This window comes from Cajanus cajan, chromosome 4 (genome assembly GCF_000230855.2).
Source record: "Cajanus cajan strain Asha chromosome 4, NIPB_CcT2T_4, whole genome shotgun sequence".
In the NCBI taxonomy this organism is placed as follows: Eukaryota; Viridiplantae; Streptophyta; class Magnoliopsida; order Fabales; family Fabaceae; genus Cajanus; species Cajanus cajan.
Window position 1 is genome coordinate 57,819,376 of NC_138520.1, and position 23,814 is coordinate 57,843,189.

The window sequence follows — 23,814 nt, forward strand, 5'->3', positions numbered from 1 at the left end:
CGCGACGGGCGTAGTGGCAGGCTAGAGGCATGACGCTTGAGCAGTAGAGGCGTGACCGTGAGCGAGAGATAAGAAGAAGAATGGAGCGAGAGAGAGGGGGATTATGTTGTTTAGGGTTACGTTTCTGATTTGAGGGGAGGGAACATTTCACTTATGGTGAAATTTTTAACTTACCTGCGGCGGTTCTATAATAACCGCCGAAAAAAATTGAAAATTGCGTCTGTTATGTTAAACCGCCGTAAGTTTAATGTTTTTAGACAAAATTTAAAAAACGCAGGCGGTTCTTTAAAACTGCCGCAAATTATGCGACGGTATTTCTTTTATTTGGTGTAGTGATACAGAGAGATGGGGTCTCCTTGTCGAACCCCTCTTTGCGGTGTGAATTCCTCTTACGTGTCTCCATTCCACAGAACTCTCAATTTGGATGAAGAGATACACCACCAAACCCAATTGATAAAGTTCTCCGAATAGCCAACCTCCATCAAAGTATCCTTAAAGAAATTCCAATTCAATCTTTCATATTCTTTCTCTAAGTCAATTTTGATAGCCATCCATCCTGAGGAGCCCTTTTTATGCCTCATTGAGTGAAAAACTTCATGAGCTAGGATGATGTTGTCTCAACACTACCTTTGAGGAATGAAGCTTGCTTGGCAAGGTCCAACTAATTTTCCCATTAAGGGTCAAAGTTGATGAGCCAGAATCTTAGTTATCACTTTGTAGGAAACATTACAGAGGCTAATAGGTCTAAAATCTTTTAGTCTCGTAACATGCTCAAGCTTAGGAATGAGGGCAATGAGAGTTTGATTAATATCTTGAAGTTAGACATGAAACACATAGAAGGGGGGTTGAATATGTGTGTGTGTGTGTAATAAGGAATTTTAAACCATTTTTACAAGAAGTATGTGAAGTATGTGAAGGTTTGAATCGTGTTGTGCATGACTTTGATTCCTAAGAGCCCTATGGGGTTTTTATAGCCAGAGTGAACTTTTGCTTTTATGATTATTTTTAATACATGCATTATGTGGCACCTGTTTGTCTTCCTCGTTCAGAGTGGCGTACGGCTGCATTTAATTTGAGATAAGGGAAGTTTCTTTTCCAATAGATACACGAGTGACGGTCATACAACTTATTGATTCAAGAGCACATCCATCAATAGTGGAAGATGCTTGATTACCATTTACAGACATGCCTTCCAATGATGATTGTTATTGATTTGAAGTACAATCAACAGATTTTCTAGACACAAGGATTAGATAAACATATGGGAAATTACTTAGGTGTAGCATCAGACTAAGATTTTCAGACATAGTGGTTTCTTACTGCATTCTGAGGAGTACATGGACGTAATGGTTTTGTCACGCTTGTCATCCTAATATGTTATGAATGGAGCTAGATAATAGATATATTAATATTCTAGCAAGTTCAATATGTTTAGTTTTTTTTGCAATAACTAGTACATACCTTACTGAGATAAAAGAATCGATACTCGTTGTACCTATTCTGATTGTCTAGTTCTCCTTGCTTTTCTGACTTCTTGTTTATCCTTTGTTCCTATTCTGACTGTCTGGTTCTCCTTGCTTTTCTGACTTCTCGTTTATCCTTTGTTCCTTCATGGATCGATATATCCCCTGCATTGTTAGATGCTCAACCCAAGGGGTCAAGCTCTGATACCAATTGAAGTTAGACATGAAACACATAGAAGAAGGGTTGAATATGTGTGTGTGTAAGAAGGAATTTTAAACCATTTTTGCAAGAATAATGTTCTACGTCCAAGGCACTCTTAGATACCAGACGGTTATGCAGAATTTTCTTAATCACAAAGTCATTTCGTCTGAAAGATTTATCGTCTGCTGAAAGAAAATGTTTCATATAATAATAATGATTAAAGTTCTTGCATTTTCCTTTTCAAGATAGTTTCATTTAAAGATAAGCAGTAGATAAAGCTTTTCAGTGTAATATATTTGTTAAGGAAAATTTGCGTCTTCGTCTGAAAAATGATTTTAATGAAGAATAGACAGTAGACGAAGTTTTCAACATGATTTGTCAATTAAGAAGAGTTTACGTATGAAATATAAATAAAACAATGTAATCATTTTTATACTGGTTCGCTCAACTGAGCTACGTCCAGTCTCGTTCAACTGAAGGGTTCCACTAAATATGCAATTAAGTACATAAGTATTATCGACCACTTCTGGGCCGTTTACTTCACTCATCAACTCTAGTATTTTCTTATCAGCCTCTTCATGCTAGAATTGAGTATTATAGACCACCCAGGTCACGACCACTCCTGGTCACGAGTATTCTAGACCACCCAGGTCATGGCCACTCCTAGTCACGAGTATTCTTAACCATTCCTAGTTGGCTAACTTCACTCACCAGCTCTAGTATTCTTAAACTACTTCTGGTTCCCCAAGTATTCTCGACCACTCTTGGCCCGCCAGCTTCACTCACCAGCGCTAGTATTTTCTTATCAGCCACTTCTAGCTAGCAGTGAGTATTCTCAACCACTTCCTGGCCCGTCGGCTTCACTCGTCGATGCTAGTATATTCTTATCAGCCAGTTCTGGCTAGAAGTGAGTATTCTTTGACTTACCTCTCTAGGCTTTACAAGTATTTTTTCCCTAGCCTCTTCAGGCTTTACAGATGATAGAAGTATAATCAAGTTTGAGTGTTTGGGTTACTCTCACAGAGAGGATACATATTTGATCTACACTCTCTAAGGTTTCACTACCTTAGTCCTACAGAGATTCTGAGTGTGTGAGTTACTCTTTACAAAGAGGATACATAAGATTGCAACACTCACTAAGGTCTCTTTCCTAAGATACACTCGGAACACCTTAGACTATAGAGACTAATACAATAATACATTGTAGATTTGACTATGAAGAATCGACCTCTGATTTCTCTATTTTTCTTTTGGGCTTGATATTACTTTTGGTGCTTAATGCTCAGAGCCCAGGGCAATGCCTATAGTCATTCTTTCATTGCTTCTTGCCAGCCTTTTTTGGTTTGAGGTTATTGCATACTTATAGGCCTGTAAAATTTGCCCGTTGCATATGTTCATTGAAGTTGATGTAGTCGTTCATGACAAGTTTGGTCTTCTCATTTAATGCTCAGGTTCTTGCATTAATTGTTGCTTCCCGTTCATAGACATTGCATGTAATTTTCTTCATTTGTTAGCTATTGTGTCTGACCTTATTTAAGACCTAGGAACCTTTTCTGGTCTCGTAGCTGTGAGTATTGTCCTTATCTGAAAAGTGATGTGCTTTTTATGACACATGCATGCTTTTGCTTTTGTGCGTGCTTTCCTTCTTCTTTGTCTTCTCTTCCTTTGATCATGTTATTTTTTTAGAGTACTTATGTGATTGTAGACGATGCATGAGTACTCCTTTGAGACTTGATTCTTTAATTGCTTGCGTGGTAGTCTTTGTCTTTGTCTGTTGGTCCTATGCATCTCAATCTTGACCTTTGTCTTAGCGTCTGAGTTTAATGCTTTGATTTTTCTTTGATTTGGTCAACAATGTGAATAGACAGACATTATTTCTATTTGGAGTGTCTTTCAGTCTGTGTTGTCCTTCGTCTGATGCATAGTTGACTTTCTTCTTATCTTTGTCTCATGCTTGGTCCAGTTCTTCATGTTGCACTGGAGGTTGTTCTTGACACACATCCATCTGATATTGGACTCATAGTCGTCTGGTGCACATATTCTACTTTATCTATTCAATTACCTTGAATTTTCTAGTTCTCATGATGTGCCTTACCTTAACTGTTCTTTTAATTGAGTTGACCATTTGGCTTCATCTGATGTTCGACACAGCTTTTCTTGTTCCAGGTTTGGTCTCATTTTAGCTTTTCTTCTGATACTCCAATGTCTCTTTCTTGTAATAGTCCTCATCTAGTGTTTGTTGAATGTTCTTCCATCCGTGAGCAGACCTTGTTTTGATGCTTGACTAGCCATCATTTGATTCTCTTGTTTAGTTTGCACAGGTTTCGTGGATTCTTGCATTTAATGCATCTGATCTTGCATTAAATGTTTGCTTGTTGAATTTACGCTTCACGAAGTCTTTTGTACCGTTTGTTTGCTTCTATATCTGACATTAATCATGACCTAGATATCTCTGTACTTTCTTGGTATTGTAGCTATAGAGAGGCATTGTCCTTTGTTGACTAGTAGGTCTACTTGCTCTGACACATGCAGCTTTGATTTGTGGATAGGCGCTAGTCCATTTTTCTCTTTTCTCTTTTTCCATTTTGATGACTTCATCTGTTCTTCTAAGAGTGTGGATGCTAGGTAGTTCTTCTCGTTGTGACTTCAGACGCTACTACAAAAAATATGCAATTTAGCGACCACAGAAATCGGTCGCTAAATTGGAAAAATTGGTCGCTATTTACCTTAGCGACCGAATTTAATCAGTCGCTAAAACCCTGGTCGCTAAACTATTAAGCGATTGAAAAATTTTCGGTCGCTAAATGGTTGAAATCATTTTGGTCGCTGAAGTATATGGGACCAAATTAGTGACCGAATAAATCGGTCGCTAAATATTTATTTTTTATTTTATTAAATTTTATAGACGTCGCAAATTTGGTCGCTATGAACCACTCATATTTGGCCTCTTAAGGATTTTATTTCACAATACTTAAGTTTTTAGCATGTTTTGTCCTCAATTACACAATTTTTGGAAACTTCCCAGAAAGTCACACATCCTTGCATTACTCCAAGTCAAGCACGCTTAACTGTGAAGTTCTTATGAGATAAGCTACCGAAAAGCCAATGCTATTGTTAGTATAAGTAGTACAAATTAATTTATTTAAGTTATCCTCAACTATACAATCTCATACTTATATTATTTTTGAATCCTTATCATTTTGGTATATCCGGACCGTTATAAATATATATTAATATATATAATAATTATATTACTAATAATAATTATTATATTATATTTAATTAATCTTTATTTATATATATACTTACTTTTATAATTAACAATCTACTTATTTCTATTTAAAATTAATTTTATGATACAATTTAAAATATTTATTATAAATTTAAAAGTTTAAGTAATAATTTATATATTTTAAAATGAGAAGGGTTATAATAACACTGGTATAACTTTTACTAAGTATTACACTGCTCAATAAATTTATATTAAATGTAAATTTTGTAAATTCAACCGATAGATTGAAAGTTCATATCACTTTATATGTTTATATCAATTTTTGTTAAAATTAAACAACAACTTAAAAGTAATCAAAGTGCTCATATTTTATTTGAAATGTATATATTATGTCAATTTTATTTTACAAGAATGAAGTATCAAATCATCTTGAATTCATGTAAGATTCTGTATATATGATCTAAGAGTAAAAAACTTTCAATCTAACGGTTGAATTTATAAAATTCACATTTAATATAAAGTTATTGAGCGATGTAATACTTAGTAAAAGTTACACCGATATTATTATAACCCTTCTCTTTTAAAATATTATTTTTATAAATTAAATTTTAACATTTTAAATAAATTATTAATTAACTTAATATATTTATTCATCTTAAATCTAAGATATAAAATTTAAAAAATGTATTTATCCTTGTTTTATTTTCTAATTATCAACCATTAATAAAATACTAATTTAAATTTTAAATATAAAAATTCATTTAAAAATAAAGTTATCATAACTTAGAAATATATATTATAAATATGGATCAAAATAAATAAGAAATTTTAAAATTCATATACTCTAATTAAAAAACTGCCTAAAAATCTAATCGTAAAAAAAAAAAAAACCTCTAAATATTTTTTCACATAAATAAGTATTGGTATTAATTATGTAGGAGTGCATATAAATATTTTTTTTAATATAAATTAATGTCTTGCTCTTACAAAAAAAAGAAAATGGGATTGATACTCAACAAAAATATTATCATCACTTTTAAGCAATTTATAAATTTTTTTAAGTTTTAACTACTATTTAGTGACCGAATTCAATTCCATCACTAATTTTAACTATTATTTAGCGACCAAATTAAATTCCGTCGCTAAACAAATCAAAATTTATAATTTAGCGACCGAAATAGCCACCGAATTCAATTCTGTCGCTAAATTTAACTACTATTTAGCGACCGAATTCAATTCTGTCGCTAAATTTAACTATTATTTAGCGACAGAACTGCATTTCATCGCTAAATTTAACTACTATTTAGCTACCGAATTCGATTCCGTCGCTAATTTTAACTATTATTTAGCGACCGAATTAAATTCCGTCACTAAAAAAATCAAAATTTAAAATTTAGCAACCGAATTGAATTTCAGCGCTAAATTTAACTACTATATAGCGACCAAATTCGATTCCGTCGCTAATTTTAACAATTATTTAGCGACCAAATTAAATTCTGTCACTAAAAAAATCAAAATTTATAATTTAGCGACTGAAATACCGACCGAATTCAATTCTATCGCTAAATTTAACTACTATTTAGCGATTGAATTCAATTCTGACGCTAATTTTAACTATTATTTAGCGACCGAATGAATTCCATCGCTAAAAAAATCAAAATTTATAATTTAGCGACCGAAATAGAGACCGAATTAATTCTGTCGCTAAACAAAATCAAAATTTATAATTTAGCGACCGAAATAGCGACCGAATTTAATTCCGTCGCTAAAAATCAAAATTTCTTATTTAGCGACCGATTTTCTAGCGACGACTTATTTTAGTCGCTAAATAGCGACTGATAAATTTTGGTCGCTATGTTGCAATTTTCTAGTGGTGCGCAATCTAGCCTTCTTGGTTTTTTGTTTGTGCATTTGAGTCTCTGTCTGGTCAACTATCATCGTCCATGGTCTTGTATCATCTGAGACTTTATTATTTTTCTTCTTGTGCTGGGCTTGATTTCGTTTGATCGTTTGATCTCCTCATCTGACGTTTTGTTAGCTTTTTCCCTTCATCTTGGTTGCTCGTGCTCTTGTTCTTTACTTCCTTTGTGTCTGCGTTTGTGGGTGTCTTCGTCTGATGTATTTCTTTCTTTTGATCAGTCTTTATCCGGTGCTTAGCTTATATCTTGGTTCTGGTGTAGACGGTAATACATGTATATTATTTATTTTTCAATTTGTCATACTTATGTCAATATCTGAAACACTAACACACTTGTTAGAAATAACAATACGCATTATATTTGTCTCATTCAAAACCTTACTGAGAATTGCTTCGTTTGACTTAACATATCTGCCACCTTATGGGGGTTGTGAAAGATATCTTGCACTAAGTGAATTAAAGATTCGCCCACAACCTCCCATTAACTTTGATAAAATACTGCTTGGAACCCATCTGGACCTAGGGCTTTAAAAGGGCCCATGTTTCTGACTATATGAAAGATTTCCTGACTTGAAGGTTGTCTTCCCAAAGATAGAACATCAGCTTCATTAAGGTTTAGAAACATACCTCTAAACATTAACTCTTGATAATCCTGGTTACCAGAGACAAGTTATTTATAAAATTGTGTAGCTAGCTCCTATAAATTACCAGGATCAGTTACCCAATCCCCCTCTTTTGTTTGAATCATTTCCACTTTACTCCTTCTTCTTTTGATGATGGTCGTATCATGAAAGAAACGCGAGTTTCTATCGCCCAAACTAAGCCACTTGGACCTGGCTTTTTGAAACATCATAATTTCCTCTTGGTAGATGACTAACTCATATTGTTTCCAAGTTTTTAGAAGTTGTTCCTCATACAGTCTCCCCTCAACAAGGCTAAGATTAAGATTTATCTTCTCCATTTTTCTAAGAACGCGACGCTTCTTATAAAAGATATTACCAAATACCTCTTTATTCCATCTTTGAAGCTCCTTCTGAAGGGAAAGAATTTGACTGTTCCAGTTTAACATGGGGTTCCAATGGTGGCGCACAAACCTATGAAAATCTTCGTGAGTAATCCAAGAAGCAAGAAATTTGAACGGCCTGTTGTGTTTATCTGAAGACTCCTTTGAATCCAAACGAACCAATAACGGTCGATGATCAGATTTAAAAGGAGGTAGATGAAAAACAGTCGCCTCTGTAAACTTCATTCGCCATTGAATATTAATTAAAAGCATATCTAGCCGTTGTTCCAAACTGCCACGCTTCCAAGTTAAAGGATAACCTTGAAAAATAGCATCGATCAAGTCACAATTGTTGATCATATTGCTAAACCCCAATATACCTCTATTAGAAGGATTAGCAGAACCACCTTTCCTTTCATGGGGATGAATGATAGAATTAAAATCACCAAGAATCGCCCAAGCACAGTCAATGTCCAAAGATAACTCCCTAAGGACATCCCATAACTCTTGACGATGCTGATAATGAGGGCTGTAGTAAACAACAATAAGTAACCATTCACCAGTATTTTGCCAATTAACTCTCATATGAACATGATAATGAGAATTGTCAAGAACCTGGACCTTCCACAAGGAGGGGTTCCGCAGGCACCAAATACCTCCTACATGGCCCCTCACCTTTTCAATAAACACCCCATCTAGTCCAATTCGCTTAATAATCGCCTCCTCTTTAGCACCACTCACATGCATTTCCAAGAGAAAGATTAAATAAGCAGAATATTCTAACATAATGTCTTTGATCAGAGTAGCAAACCCTCTACTGGCTACCCCATGATAATTCCAATAGAGAATATTCATTTAGATTGTAAGGGTGGGTTGGCCTCTAGTGGCCTTGGTGAATCATCACTACATAAGAGCATATTGTCATCCCCTAAAAAGGTTTGGTCATGGGGAACCATATCTGGCCCTTGAGCACCAACATCAGTTTGTGGAGGTAGCGAGGAAGAACCACCAGGAATTACCTTTTTCAAAGAGTTCGTATGATTGGCCAGCCTAGAAACCCCCAAGTCTATGTGTGGTTGCATAGATTTTATTTGTAGAGATCCTTTCTCATCTACTAATACCTCCTCTGACTCCTGAAGGAATTTAAAGATTTGAAAATCCTTATCCCTAGCTTGCTGTTGGCAACCAGATTTGCCTCCTACCTCTCGATCAAAAATCGGAGTACTTTCAGGTGTTTTTTTTGACCCCCCACCACTTGTTGTGGACAAGGAAAGTAGCTAGCCTTATTGGGCTTGGAGTTGAAATCCAAACTGGAATGCACTTTAGAGCTACCTTCAACAGACATGGCCTTTTTTACAAATCTACCTTTTTTGGATGAGCCCATATATGCCACTTTGATAGGGTGGGCCCCACTATTACTTACTCCCTTGATAGATTTCCCTGCTGAGAAGACTACATCTTCATTGGGATTTGGGAGAATCTAGCAAATGAGAGAAACGAGATCCCCCACCTGACCCTATATCCTTGCACATGGATCTGCAATATGGTTGAATTGGGTACCTTCAAATTTCTTATTCGAATTAGCCTTTTGTGAGAATCTATTGGAATGTCGTTTAACCAGCATCCACGGCCCATAATCATGTACATTATCTTCCTTCATAACTGCCTCCCCAATACCATGCGATGAACTCGCCCCATCCAATTTTCCAGTTCCTGTAACTGCATCCATTGTAACATTCAGTTCCCCGGGTGCCGCCGTAGCCGTAGAGGTGTCCACTAAAGGTGTAGATTGCACCTCATTCATGTGCATGTGTTCCTGCTGACTGCTGAGACCTGTCAACCATTATCCCACAATGAGATTCTTTATGGCCATATTTGCCACATTGAAAGCTTATAGAATGTAGGCCCTCATATTGAATGTTTAGCAAGTAACCCCTTGCAATGACTGTAGGCAGAAGAGGTTTATCCAAATCCATCTCAACGCAAATCCTTGCATATCGCCCTCTAGCTTGTATAGCAGTGACTTTATCAATCTTCAACATTGATAGTAGTCCCGACTCCCGAGGCACATCAATAATTTTGATTGCTCCTTTACGAGCCCATGAGCGCGTAAGCTTGGTTTCCAAGAAACTTTGCTCTATCCTCTTCCGAAATTGGAGGAGGTGGAACCTCCTCATCTGGCTGATTTGTGTTCTCTTTCTCCATACTCGTACCATCCTCCGTAACTGCGACATTTGACTTTCGTTTAACCTTTCTCGTACTCCGACCAAGGACATCCTCCTCTGTAGAAGCGTCACCAAAAACCCTAGCAAAGCCAACGTTCTCCATCATAAATTATTTATTATAAATCTAAAATATAATTTATATATTTAAACTCAATATTTATTTTATATATAAAATTTATTATAAATTTTAGTTACATATAAAACATATGCATACTACATACTAAAATACTAATATATATGATATTTTAAAACTAAGATAATTTGTTATTTTATTTGATTTTGATTATATAAATAATATTTAAATGTTTTCTATCTTTCTGAGTTTTTCTACTTACGAAACTGATTAAGGAATAAATACGTAATTTGTATATTAAAAAATACATTAAAATTTCATGATTAACATTGATTAGTTAAATTTTTTAATAAAAAATTATACTTTTTATTTTATTTAAACTGATTAAGGAATAAATATGTAATTTGTATATTAAAAAATACATTAAAATTTCATGATTAAAATTGATTAGTTAAACTTTTTAATAAAAGTTATACTTTTTATTCCTTAATCAATCCCTTAGAACATTGATTAACATTTTTATATTTTTTTATCAAGAATTTGAAATATTTTAATTTTTGTGAAATTAATATTAAAATTTTATTTTATTACATGTATATAGTGCTAAATTTTATATCAAACACTATTTTAGAATATAATCCTATTAATACTCTTCATATCCAGGTAATTACGTAAGTAATATATTTTATTCTCGTTTAATAAACTATACTAAAATATTTTTTCAAACAATATTCATGACAATTGTCCCATGCATCGCATTGACACTCAAAACTTACTGAAAAATTGTTGAAAAAAAAATTCAAATAAACTTCATAAATAACCTTGTTGAAGTAAGCTTAAAATAATTTATAAGTAAAAAATAATTTTCAATAGCTTAAATAAATTATCTTAATTATGTTTTTAATCCTCTAAATTTGGAAATAAATTTTTGTGGTCCTCTAAATTTAAAATTTGTGTTTTTAATTTCCAAAATATTATTTTGACCTCTCAAATTAAAAGTTTATCTTTTTAGTTCATGTAATTTTAAAAAATATTGTTATTAATATTATAATTGATAGTGACAAATTGAAAGACTAAATAATAATTTTTTATATTTTAAAACTAAAATCATTTTAAATTTGAGAAGAAAAAAAATATATACCACAAATTCGAAGGATTTAACTCTACGACTACGATCTTTTGGAGTTATATATATATATATATATTTCTCGGTTCCTAGAATAGGATTTACATTCCTATCTCCGATAAAAAGGGAGAAAGAGGGTACTCACATCAATCAAAACAAATATTACAAGTACTGTAGTCTGTTGTATACAAACACTAAGATACCCTTTCTTTCCTATTTTTATATATATCTTCTGGCAAAATGTTCAATCATGCACCAAGTACAAAAATTGATAGATCTAAGCAACTACTATATGATCTCAACCTCATCTTTTACAAGAAAGAATAAACAAATGAAGATATCATAGCTAAGAGAAATCACAAGAAACAATAGGTAAGTGCTGTGATAGCCCTGAAAGCACGTCAACCCAAATCTTGACTGCTTCTTTAAAGACACAACTGTACAATGAAAATTCTATATACCAATCAAACAACTGTAGAAAATGTGTGTTTTTTTCTTCAGGGAGCACCACTAGGTCTATACTGATGTGCATGATAATTCCCTTTAGCTTGAAAGGCCATAGACATATGTCTTAACCTGCTAGTTATCTCTGTGAACGATGGTCGGTTTTCGGGATCCAGTGACCAACACTCTTCCATAAGTTTCCTCCATTCAGAATCACATCGATCGGGCACTGGAGGTCTAAGAGTGTTCTTTAAAATACCCCCTATTGGAACATGTCACCGAAAAGGAAGCAAGTCATCAGTAATGGGATTAGAAAGCTATCAATATTCTTCCGGTGGCATTAACTAGTAGATAAGTATAAAGAAAAAACCAAGTAGCACATTAATTAGAAATAAGACAAACAAAAAGTATATAAATAAGAGATAACACACTTTCCAAACTAATTTTATAAGATTAAGTTAGACCTAAACTTACATTATAAGAATTGTGAAGACATGTAACAAGGAACCTTATCTTTGACAAAAATTGGTATTTAGTAGGAGAAATTAACAGGTGTAATAGGTAGAGTATATAGAAGATACATGAATAACACATCCTTGAAATCCAAAATATCAAGAAAGAAATAAAACATAAATTTAAGAACACTTCAATTGTAAAGGATCATTGCATTGCATCATCAGAACAAGTGCATTCATAACTTGTACGTCCAGCTAGTCCAGAATTTGACACATTTCTCCAATCCTCTTCTTCAATACAAGTTCTTTGTTGAGATCCTACATCAACTATGGATATGGCCACAGTAGAGCTCATAAAGAATATAGATACAAATCAGAAGAGTTTTTCACAGGGACTTGCAAACAGTTTCGAACCTCAATTGAGTTGAAAGTTCTGAAATACCAATGTTTAAATATTAAAAGAAAAACATTTTATGCCTTATACATCCTTCAAATACCTGGCCAATTTTGTAAGGTTTTGATAACTGAATGAGCCAATCTGTGCATTCTTATACTAATTGTCTACTAGACTAATAGAAGTAGGATTGAGAAATAACATAAATACCATCATTTAACGCATTAGTCATACCAAGAAATAAAAATATGTCAGTTATCAAAGTAAGATTCACAATTATGCTGCCTCAGATTAATCCTATAAAACATTTCAACATATTTATGTTGTGACTTGCACACATGCAAGATCCTTATAGTAAAAACAATATCAGGAGATCCCAATGCTTCTATTAAAGCTGTCTGCATCTTTCATATCCAATAATTTTTCATATCAATTTTTTTTCCTCTTTGGCCAAGTTTGACACCCATTTCAAAATTCAGGCCAACATTAATCCATAATTTTTAACTCATAAAGCCGGCAACAAATAGGCCGTTGAGTTGAAATTCTGCAACAACTTGCATGTTGGAACAACTTGTTCTTTTTTGTCCTTTATCCTACACAGATCTCTTACCAGAGTTAATAGCAACAACTCAACTTGATCAGAGTGACAAATATTTACAAGAAAATTTATAGATATCACATCCCTCCACAAGAAATACCCACGAACCTTCACATTCATATCCTTTGCAGATATCAGTCATGGCTAAACAAGACCAAATAGAACAAAAAATAATGCTACCTTTTATCCCTCCACAAAATTTCTTGCCTGATAAAAGAATTTAGCTATTCTTTAAGGAATAATACTGTTGACAGATTCTTACCAATAATGGCACCACAATGCATATCTGCATAAGGTTCCTCCCCTGTTAGTAACTCCCACATTGAGATGCCAAATGAGAAAACGTCAACCTGTCAAAGTCACTCCACAAGCTAAATGCCTGCCAAAAGCCTCATTGGTTCCTTTATATCACTAAATTTTATATGAATGGTCCCCAGTTACCTTTTCAGAAACCCGGCTGCTATTCCCATTCAACAATTCCGGTGCCATCCACGGAAGGGTTCCCCGCACGCCTCCAGATACTAGGGTATTACGTTTAATCCTTGATAATCCAAAATCTCCAACCTGGAAGAAGAAAGCCAAGCTATAATAAAAGAATTGTCATATTAAGACGATTACATAAATTTCATTGAATCATTCTAATATGTTAAATATTTTTCCTTTGATGCACAGGTTGGATATTCTTTCTACCCCGGGCTTTTTCCTGCCCCATGTTCTTACAAAAAACAAAGAAAAAGAACCATGTAAGTGCAAAACATAGCATGTCACTAAAACAATGGGGTGCATGATGTAGAAGGGTAAGGACAAACGAGCTTGATATATAGTTGGAATTGGGTTGAGAGGCAAGGAAAATGACAGAAAAAGGGTTCTATGTTTTAAGAAAAGATCTAAATTTTGGAATTAAATTACATCAAAAGGAAAAATGCTTTGAACAATATTGATAATTCAAGAGATGTGTTCCGCCTCATTTTGAACATTGCAAGTCATTTCATAGACACATGTAAACCTTCTAGGTCTTTCCTAATCCATATTGTATCCTAACAGGACATTTTTTTGTGGTAAAAATATCCTGATAGAAATCTTGATGGTACAAATCATAAAACTATCTAAAATAATTAAATGACATGCCTAACATAATTCCTAACAAAATTACAATTAATTACCAAAGACCAAAACATCATAATTACCCTCCCTTGGCTGCATCAATGTTGATGCACTTGAAAAGAAATCTCATCCTTAAGTTTATAGGGAGATAGTTCTTGAAATCTTACATTTCTTACGAAAAGATTATATGAATTTTTTTGATTTGTCCATTCTGATTTGAAATTTAGTTTATTTGATGAAAAAAGTGAGAGTAGAACAATTTGAGTCCAACACACCAAGCCCGCAATGTATCTATAATTATTCCAAGACACTTTGGTCATTTAAAATTTTTCTTTTCTTTTGTAGATTTTCTGTTGTAGCCTCCTCATGTAATGAAGTTAGTTCCAGACAAAACGCCACAATTTTTCTTCACTCCATTTATTGCTTTACGTCTCAAATGTCAGAGATAAAGATCAGATATAGATAGAGTTTCTTTAAAAACAATTGGATCAACAATTTATATCTCAAGTATCAAGAGTCTAACACAACCCTCATGTGAAAGACCTTTAAGTATGGAAAAAGCACAATGCAACAATGAAGAATGGTGGTTTGCAAAGATCAATTTCCATATCACTTAGACATTGAGACTTCAATTCATAACGTGGATTTTATTTAATTTGGGTGCAATATTTTCCAAAAAGGATGTTGAGTGACTGGAAAGGATTTTCATGGGATAAAGTGGTGAAAGGAGTTTTAATCACCTGTATCACAAAATTCATTCTCATGACAACCTTCCAGAATGTCTAGAATCTCCATATTGCTTCCCAGTTCCCACATGTTTTCTTCAAGCATATGCCACAAAGCTTAATGAATTCATTGCTATATGTTTCCAATTTCCATGGCTTCAATACTAATAGACATAAGATAGGAAGGTAAAGAGAGAATAGGTTGAGGCAAAGTGTTGAAGGATAAAGGGTTTGGGGTCACAATGCTTCCTTTATGATTCTATTCCTAATTCCAAAATATGCCTTTTCACTTTTAATAAAACCTTTGATCAAACATTTTCATAAAAATAAACAATAAAATAAAAATAAAAATTTAGCATGCAATTATAAACCATGCTAAGATTGTGATATCATCTCTTTTCTTATTTGAAATGTTGAAAATTGTATATAATAAGTGTCTATATTCATCATCATATAGGCAATAGGCTAGCCAAACCATGTTAAGATAATTAGGATATCTATGATTTTGTATTTATTGCTTTTCAAAATGGGGATTTCATCATACGTTATAGTTTCTTAACATGGTACCTCAAATCTAATGAGCTGCTACCCACATCTATGTGTACCCTATGGACCCACTATTAACTGGTTAATTTCTTCTATACTAATATTTTTCTGGCCTTCCTCTATTGTGACATCCTTCTAGCAGCATCCTCTCCCTCTATGCACCATTGGCTGATGTCTTTTCCAACCGATGACCCTTAAATCTAGTCTTTCTTCTCTAGCTCAACCTATAGGCTGTCATTCCTATCCAAATGGTTGTTGCACAAATGCCATCACTGTTTTAATCTCCTCTTTCACCCTCAGTCTCAGCCACAAGGTGTGAAAGGAGCATCCTTTTTGGCTTCTATTTGTTGCTTAGTGCTCTCCCACTTCTGTTTATTCTCCTTACATCTACCCTCAACTTGAACTGACCTCTATTGCCAGTTGGTATATATCCTGTCCCTCCAAAACCTTTTGACACCTATGCATCCATCTTCTATACTACCCAATGTGACACATGGCTAAATTTGACTGACTCCTTTGATGATTATAATAAACACCGAGCCCTTGTTTTCAGCAACTATGTCATTGCCACTCCTCTGCTCTGACAGTTTGGATGGAAACAAATATTATACGTGGGCTTTAGATATCAAATTGTGGATTACCAAGCAGGACTACATGACCTACCTCACTACCAAAGGTGAATTTGTCTTTGTTTCCATGCACTCTAGGTCAACTAAGATTTGCACCCAACTATGTAGGATCAATAAATAAAAGATCCATCCCTTCTTGGAGCAGATTTTTCATGCTCACTGTCCAAGGTTCTTCATACCAATAGCACTCAATATCTTAATGAGTTTGGCCCTATATCATGAGTGTCATTGCCTCTCAAAAGTTTGAAAGCCTCATGTTTGATTATTTAGAGAAATTTCATGGGTTCTCCATGATTTCAAAATGTATTCCCCCCTATAGTTTACCTTTGGAATATTCTACCATCTAAAATCAAATTTTGGGCTTACCCACTGTCCTGGTGCTGAACAGCTGTATAACTTTGATATGCCTCCTCTTGTTGATCCTAGGCACTCTTATCCTAGAGTGTCAATCATGATCATATGACATACATCATACATGTAATCACTATAACAAGTTGAGCCACACCATTGAGAAATGATTCTCTTTCTATGGCCAGCCTTCTCATAGTCAATATTGCACAAGCTACTCATAGAACCCATTGAGTCATTTGATCATCTAACACCATTTTTGACTACCTATTCTAACTTTTTGAGTGATTTTGTGGATCATCTGACACCATCTTGATTCCTAGTTGTGATAATAATCTACATGCCCTAAATCCTAAATTTCACAAGACCAAACACATTGAGATTGATTTCCATCTATGTAAAGAGAAGATCTCCAAAACCAAAAACATCACCACTTAGCTCATTAATTCAAATGACCAGCTTGTGGATGCTTTCACTAGAAGTCCATGGGAGGTCCTTAGATAGGTTATATACATGACAAACATGGTGCATTTGACCTATATGTTCCAGCTAGAGGATCGTTGGAAATTATTTAAATGGTATCCAGATTCATTATATAGGATGACCACGTCATGTATTTATAGTAATTTGGCAATTTTAATTTGTATTTATTACCTTTTTGTCTGCATAACTCAATCTTAGCAATATGAATTTCATCAAATTCTCTTTTTTCTTGTTCCTTAACATGAGACAAGCTGAAGCTTGACATCTGGGATTCTTACCTTGCATATGGGTCGTTGTGGATCCCTTAGATTGACAAGCAAGTTGTCACATTTCAAATCAAAATGGACAATATTTTTTGAGTGCAAATATTCCATACCAAAAGCAGCATCCATGGCAATTATTAGTTTTTTACGACGATCTAGTAATCTGCATAAAGAGTTGAAATTTGGTATGTGCATAAATAAATAATTCAAAATCATATTAAACAAAATTAAACAATTTAGAATACCTTTTGTTCTTTACAAGGACGTGCCTAAGGGAACCATTGACCATATACTCTGTTACAGTTGCTAAGGTTCCACCGGTCCCATCTGGTACTATTCCATAAAATGCTACCACATTGGGATGATGAAGATTTGAGAGGATTTGTGCCTCTCTCCAGAAATCTTTTGCCTACCCAAGCATGAAACATTGTAAGATTTCAAGACATAGCTTACTTTTCTTTGAATAAAAATGACCAGAACTACTTTTGAAACTGGTATAGAATTTTCAAATGAATATCAAATTTTCAGAAAAATTGCAAAATAGTATGTAAGACATCTCTTTTTACCTTGTGGTTTAATTTAAAAACTTATGTTTAAAATATTTGAATTTGGGACATCAATAAATTTTATTTTTCATCCTGGTCTACATAGGTGAGGGATACATAATAATGGCATAAAAGGGAGACGGGATGAGAACAAATCAGGGAGGGTGGTAGAGAGTGAATTTGGATTTTATCCTACTCTAATCCTCCCACTTTATTTATGAGAACTAACATTAACCTATGATTAGATAGAGATATAAAATATGTATGTTATTAATAAAAATTAGTAAATAACGGTGCTGAGAAGAAAAGAAGACTGAAAAGTGAAAACTCACCAACCGTTCTTGCTCAGAAGACCTCCCTGCAAAGCAGCTCTTTTTAATTCTCTTTATAGCAACATCTGTTCCCCGCCATTTTCCATGATAAACAGTTCCATAAGTACCAGATCCTAACTCTGTAAGTTCTTCAAGATCAGCATTCCTTATTATCTAAATTACATAGTAGTAAAAGTCAGTTCTAGGATAACTATATGATGTAATGCAGAAAAGCACTACGAAACTGGAAATTATTTAGTAACAGTCAAAAACATATCAATGATGAGAAGAAACATATCAAAAAAAAAAAAAAAAAAACCCTTCCTTCAGGCATATTTAGTAGAACTCATTTTTATCAAATAACAAAGAATGTGTTCACGATGAATTTGGTTCTCTTCTAATCAATATGGCATCAGAACAACCGATTACAATAGGTCAAAAATGGTGCACTTTACTACCAAAAAAAAAGCTCATCATAATATCTCTTTACCACACCATATTGACCAACCAGTCAATGAGTATATAAAACTATTTAATTTTTAGCAATTATCCAATCAACTAAGACTTATGTATCAACAATTCTTAATTGCTAAATGTATGCGATCTTGAAGATTGAAGTAAAAACATTTCAGTGATGGTCAACCTGTAAACCATAAATGCTAGCTTCCATTTCTGCTATCATTGCATCAGAAAGGAATTCACTTTTGTCTGTTTGATCATCATTAAAATCCTGAAAATAAAAACAAAATATTCAGGAAATGATAAAGAAAATATCACAAACATCTTATTTCAGATTTCCGTACCTCAGGTTCAGACTCAGGGACGATGCTATGACATGGGGATACAACACCAATTCCAACATCATCTGAAATATATGGACGATCAACACCAGTCATGTCTTCTACATTGAAAAATGGATCCATTCGATTGACATCATTCACCCTATCTAAATTCTTTGATTGTTCTGAAATTTTAGCTTCAACTTTGGACATTCCAGAGGAAGAGTGTTCAGGGATAAACTGATCAACCATTTGACCAGTCCTGGTAATCAAGTTATCAAAAAAAGATGGTGCCTTTGTAAAAGACATCATATTGCTTGAATTATCCAGGCCGTTCATAGGCATGTTTAGACTTGGACCGAGATCATCACCAAATGCAGCAGGATACAAACTTGAAGAGCTTACTATTGGATTTTCTTGAAAACCAGTAGACATCTGATTCTTAGAAGGATGAATTTGTGCAGCTTTAAGAGAATCTGGGTAAATGGACAGCTTGAACATATTACCCCCTTGAGAACTTTTGTCACAAGAGCCTACGTCACAGTTTAAAAATGGAACATTTAAATCAAAATTTCCAGTCGATGAAAAATCAATCCATTGTTCACCATTCAGACCTTCAGGCAAAGCACATCTTTTGTGATCACTAGTCCTTTGGCTCATGTCAAGATCAGACGGGGTCTTTTCCACAAGACAATTTAGAGAGGGGCCCATCATGCCAGATGGAGCAGGAATTATACCCTCAGAAGGAAGCTCCCAATTCTTTTGCAATTTAATCTTAGCATTTAAGTTATTAGTAGGGAAGTAATCCAAAAGATGCAACTTAGTCACTTCTCCCATATCAACAACAGTTGATTTCCCCTCATGAACCTTGCTATCTTTGGGAATTGGATTACTTTCTTCAATTATCTTCATCCTTTCTAATTTCACAGAATTTCCCTGAATATCCTTTGCAACATAGCTGGCTCCATTCAAGTCAGTTTGAGCAATAAGGTTTATTTTTTCAGGTAAAATGCTATCCTTATGAACAGGATCATTCATTCCCAATGATTCATAGTATGGAGAAGATGCTGAATCTTGCCTTTTGTGCAGCTCAGCTGACTCAACTTTTGGCATCTTACTTTGTATTTGAGGAAGATGGACAATGGAATCATGCTGATGCTCCGTAAGGTTCACTTGTGAGACACTAGGGAGTATAATTGAAGATAATCGAGCCTTTTCAAGGTTCAGGGAAAACGTTTGACTAGTTACATTTTGTGAGCAGTAACCAGACTTTGCTCCACTCACGTGCAACTGTGGATCAGAAAAGGCATGGAGCATCCCATGAGGGGAGTCATTAATTCCATAAGATTCATCCTGTTGATAAAATGGATCATCCAAGCATGTAAGAGGATTTCCAGAGCATACTCTTCTTTCCTTTTGCAAGGACCTTCCACCGAACACTTCATGACTGTAACCGTCGCTTGGATTAACATATACAGGAGTCACTAATTCCTTGCCAGGATTGTAATCCACATGCCCTCCATTGAGCTTCTTGGGCTGATCAACATCAACATGCTGATAGGTATGAGTGTCACTTGACAAAGTAGCAGCCACTTGTTGAGGGAATCTGCAATCAGCAATTCTTATGGAGTACTCAGGATGTAGCTGAGCAGTAGTAAATGATGCATTGCTCTCAATACTTCCCTGGCATGAGTTGTTGCTGAGCAATTGTATATAACCTGTGCTAGAACTTGTTACCTGAATTGGAGTTGGAGGAATTGGCAAAGATCTTTGCAAATTCAGGGAATCATTCAAAATCCCATCTGGGTTTAAAGCATTAATACCATCCCTGATCTCAAAAGGAGAAGAGGCATTGGGAGTTTTTTGAAAAGCTGGAGTCAAATTCAAATCTGTCCCCATTGGAATGGCTTCATTCGCCAAACTTTGCCCACCGATGTTTGTCCTATTAGGGTCACCTATGCCATTTACCGCAACAACATATTGGTAATCAGGATCACTCTGCTGAACCGCGCTCACCTCTTTTGATGATGTCTCTTCAGATTCCACCAAAGGAACCAAAAATAGTCTAAGTTTTTGAGAACCTTCATGACTTTCAAGCCCATGGTATTCCTCCTTCATATTTTGAAGATCTTCATCAGAGGAAACAGATATCAGAGCATCAAGATCCTCCCCTGGAAGCTGGTACTTGATTGTGTGAGGTTGATTGCAAATACCCAAGGTCTTCTTCATAAGTTGTTGCCATGAAATATCTTTTCGGATAGATATAATGTGGGTCTCTCCGCCTACATACCTGAGTTTCCCATCACTGGGTCTCGGTAATATTTTGCCCCCAAAGCTGCATAGAAACTTCATTTTCCCAGACAGGAAATCATCAAAAATTCCTGAACCAGAAAATTCATTGGACAGAGAAGCTTCGTATCTGCGACGGGGTGACACGATGAGACCAGACTGGTCACCAACAGGTTCTTTCCCCAGCATACCATCTCCCTTTTGAATTTTGCTTAAACTGTTTACAGAAGCTCTGTTTTCCGTCTCCTGTGCTGGCTGTTTTATTGAGATGAAGTCAGAAATGTCAGAAGAATTCTCAGAGTCCATTCTCCTCAATCCCAAAATATTAGTAAGATCTTCATATCTCACATGGCCATTCTCCTTATTCAACCCAAACACATTCTCGCAACTTCGAGATATATCAAGTGAAACAGGAACCCTTCCAGCAGCAATTCCATCAAGACCAACATTCACAGAAAATTCTTCTCCGGTCTGTATAGCAATATTATTATGTACATGACGTCCTGTATTTGAAACAACACTGGATAATTCTGGCTGGGCGTGTTGAGGAAACACACTAGGGTCCTTACCAGTGTTGGTACCTAACAAGTTTCCTGTCTTATTTAGTGCCATTTTCTCAGCTGCTCAAGCTGAAAATTCTTTTCACAGTGATGATATAGTAATAAGGCCAAAAGTGTAAACACCAATTAACCCACAAATTCATGTCTGATTTCTCCTTCTTACTGACACCCAAGTTCTCAGTTATAAACGACCAAATACCAGATCAACTATAGCCAGAAAAACAAGAAGATATATTTGAGGATACTGAACAGTAGCAAGAAATCCTGTACACACTTTTACCACCAAAGGGAAGAGAAACACACATTCGAGCAATTAAAACAGGAATCAATGAATACACCTGTTTGCGGGAAAACATAGAATCCCATCTTTTCCAAGTTTATCCTGCTGCATACACATAAACCAACCAATCCTGAGTTATTTACAAGGGCCAAGAGTATCTATGACAAACTGATGAGTCTTTCAGACCAAGTTGAAAACCACAAAAACAGCAATCCTTCAAAAAGAAAAATAAGCAAATCAGAAGAAACAAATACAAAATTTTCAATCCGTGCATGCATGAATTCAAGACAGGTATCAAACTATCAATCAAAAACACAAATTTGTCCAAATTTAAAACAAAAAAATGGGCACCCAAAGCAAGAAAGAACAAACAGCGAACATTCCAAGCGGTCCACGCAAGAGCTAAACACGGGTTATCTATCAAAACCAAATTTTTTTTCCATATCTAAAATCCTGGACTCAACATTAAAAAAGAAAAAAACTTGATTAATAAAGCTGACACCCAAGGCAACAAAAAGCGAACATTTCCAAGCTGTTCATACAAGAATTCAACATGGGTATCAATCATAATTTTCCAGATTAAACAAATGAGGACCCAACAAAAAAGGCTATTTTTTTTTAATAAAAAGAGTCATAGAAAACAATGCAAAAAAAAAAAAAACAAAAACAAAAAACAAAAAACAAAAAACCGCCCCATGATCAACGAACTTCATTTCGCACGTTGCACAATTGAAACAAATATAACCGAATCAGAGTCGATAAAGAGGGAAAAAAAAAACAAAACAAAACAAAACACAAAACAATTGGATCAAGGATTTGAATTGAATTGAGAAAATATTAAAAGAAGGGGAAAAGGGTGAACATGCTTACGCAGGAAGGTTCAATTTCTGCGTCCGAAAACCAACATTGGCGAAATGGCGAGAATTAAGCAGCGATAACACACGGTGGCCATAACCAGGAAAGCAAGTTTGGATCTCACACAACACAAAACACACACACACTCTCTCTCTCTCTCTCTCTTTCTCTCTCTTCTCTCTTCTATGTTTGTTGCATATTCTTGTTCCGATGTTCCTACGTGGACACATTCTTTTTAGTTTTAAATTTTCTGGAATGACAAATAATCATCGGAAAATAATAAAATATTTCAAAAAGATACGAACCAGCAAAAAATTAAACACAAAAATGAAAAACAAATCGGCCCCAAAAGACTCTTTCATGCCACCTTCCACCTTTTCTCGTAAAATTATTCTGGATTTTTCTTTTGTTTTATTATTTTGTTATATATTATATGTCGCTTTTGGTGAGTTTTATTCCTTTTTTTCTGACTCCTATGAATCTTATTCATATAAATTATTTATTTCCAATTATATAAATTAATTTTATAATATAAAAAAAAATGTGTGGCTTTATGATTTTGGCCCCTCGTTAAGTACAAAAGCGAAATGTTCGTCAGAGACGGCCTCTTGTCTCGCGTAGTGATGATGTGTCCCTCTCAAAAATTAAAAATAGCAACTTCGTGCTTCCCTCCAATGGAATTATTCTTAATTATTCTGTGAGACACTTGTTCTGTGATGTTATGGTTCGGTGTCTTATCTTTTAAATCAGATTCATAATTTTTTAAAGATTTAATATCAGTTGTATATGATTTTATTATAAATTTTTTATTTAAATATTTGAATTAAAAGATTATAATTGAGTTTTTCATTTTTTATAATTTTGTAACTATGGAATTAGTAAAATTGTCATAACTTATTATTTTTCTAGCAATTTCAATTTTTCATTAATAATTTTAGAGATATAATTGAAAAATCTCAAAAAG

General features: G+C 34.5%; 2 protein-coding genes across 5 annotated transcripts; both read right to left on the minus strand.

Moving 5' to 3' along the window:
• Positions 1-7,512: 7,512 nt before the first annotated feature.
• Positions 7,513-8,673, minus strand: LOC109810102 (uncharacterized). The gene has a single exon (XM_020373486.2). The coding sequence runs from the start codon at positions 8,671-8,673 to the stop codon at positions 7,513-7,515; it is 1,161 nt and encodes a 386-aa protein (XP_020229075.2).
• Positions 8,674-11,356: 2,683 nt separating this feature from the next.
• On the minus strand, positions 11,357-23,206 carry LOC109810051 (RAF-like serine/threonine-protein kinase 20). Of its 4 annotated transcripts, none has more exons than XM_083072663.1 (9): positions 22,866-23,195; positions 18,891-22,100; positions 18,731-18,817; positions 18,109-18,261; positions 17,477-17,640; positions 17,247-17,394; positions 13,575-13,697; positions 13,396-13,483; positions 11,357-11,948 (listed from the first exon to the last, which is right to left on the minus strand). In XM_083072663.1, exons 2-9 carry the CDS (start codon positions 21,765-21,767, stop codon positions 11,740-11,742), a joined length of 3,849 nt encoding a protein of 1,282 aa, XP_082928789.1. In that variant the 5' UTR covers positions 21,768-22,100; positions 22,866-23,195; the 3' UTR covers positions 11,357-11,739. The 4 variants fall into 4 exon arrangements, 2 of the variants coding, with proteins under 2 accessions (XP_082928789.1, XP_082928788.1); XM_083072662.1 differs by having other exon boundaries at positions 18,891-22,209; XR_014433184.1 differs by lacking the exons at positions 11,357-11,948; positions 13,396-13,483 and adding an exon at positions 14,978-15,126 and having other exon boundaries at positions 18,891-22,209; positions 22,866-23,205.
• Positions 23,207-23,814: the final 608 nt, after the last annotated feature.

What these genes read in the sequence shown, in the direction of transcription:
- LOC109810102 (XM_020373486.2), bottom strand. Translation starts at nt 8,673, where the DNA reads ATGAATATTCTCTATTGGAATTATCATGGGGTAGCCAGTAGAGGGTTT.
- LOC109810051 (XM_083072663.1), bottom strand. Translation starts at nt 21,767, where the DNA reads ATGGCACTAAATAAGACAGGAAACTTGTTAGGTACCAACACTGGTAAG. An exon ending in CTAGCATTTATGGTTTACAG is followed by an intron (nt 18,262 to 18,730) that starts GTTGACCATCAC and finishes TATGTAATTTAG; the next exon opens with ATAATAAGGAATGCTGATCT. An exon ending in GCATTGTGGTGCCATTATTG is followed by an intron (nt 11,949 to 13,395) that starts GTAAGAATCTGT and finishes ATGTTCCAATAG; the next exon opens with GGGGTATTTTAAAGAACACT.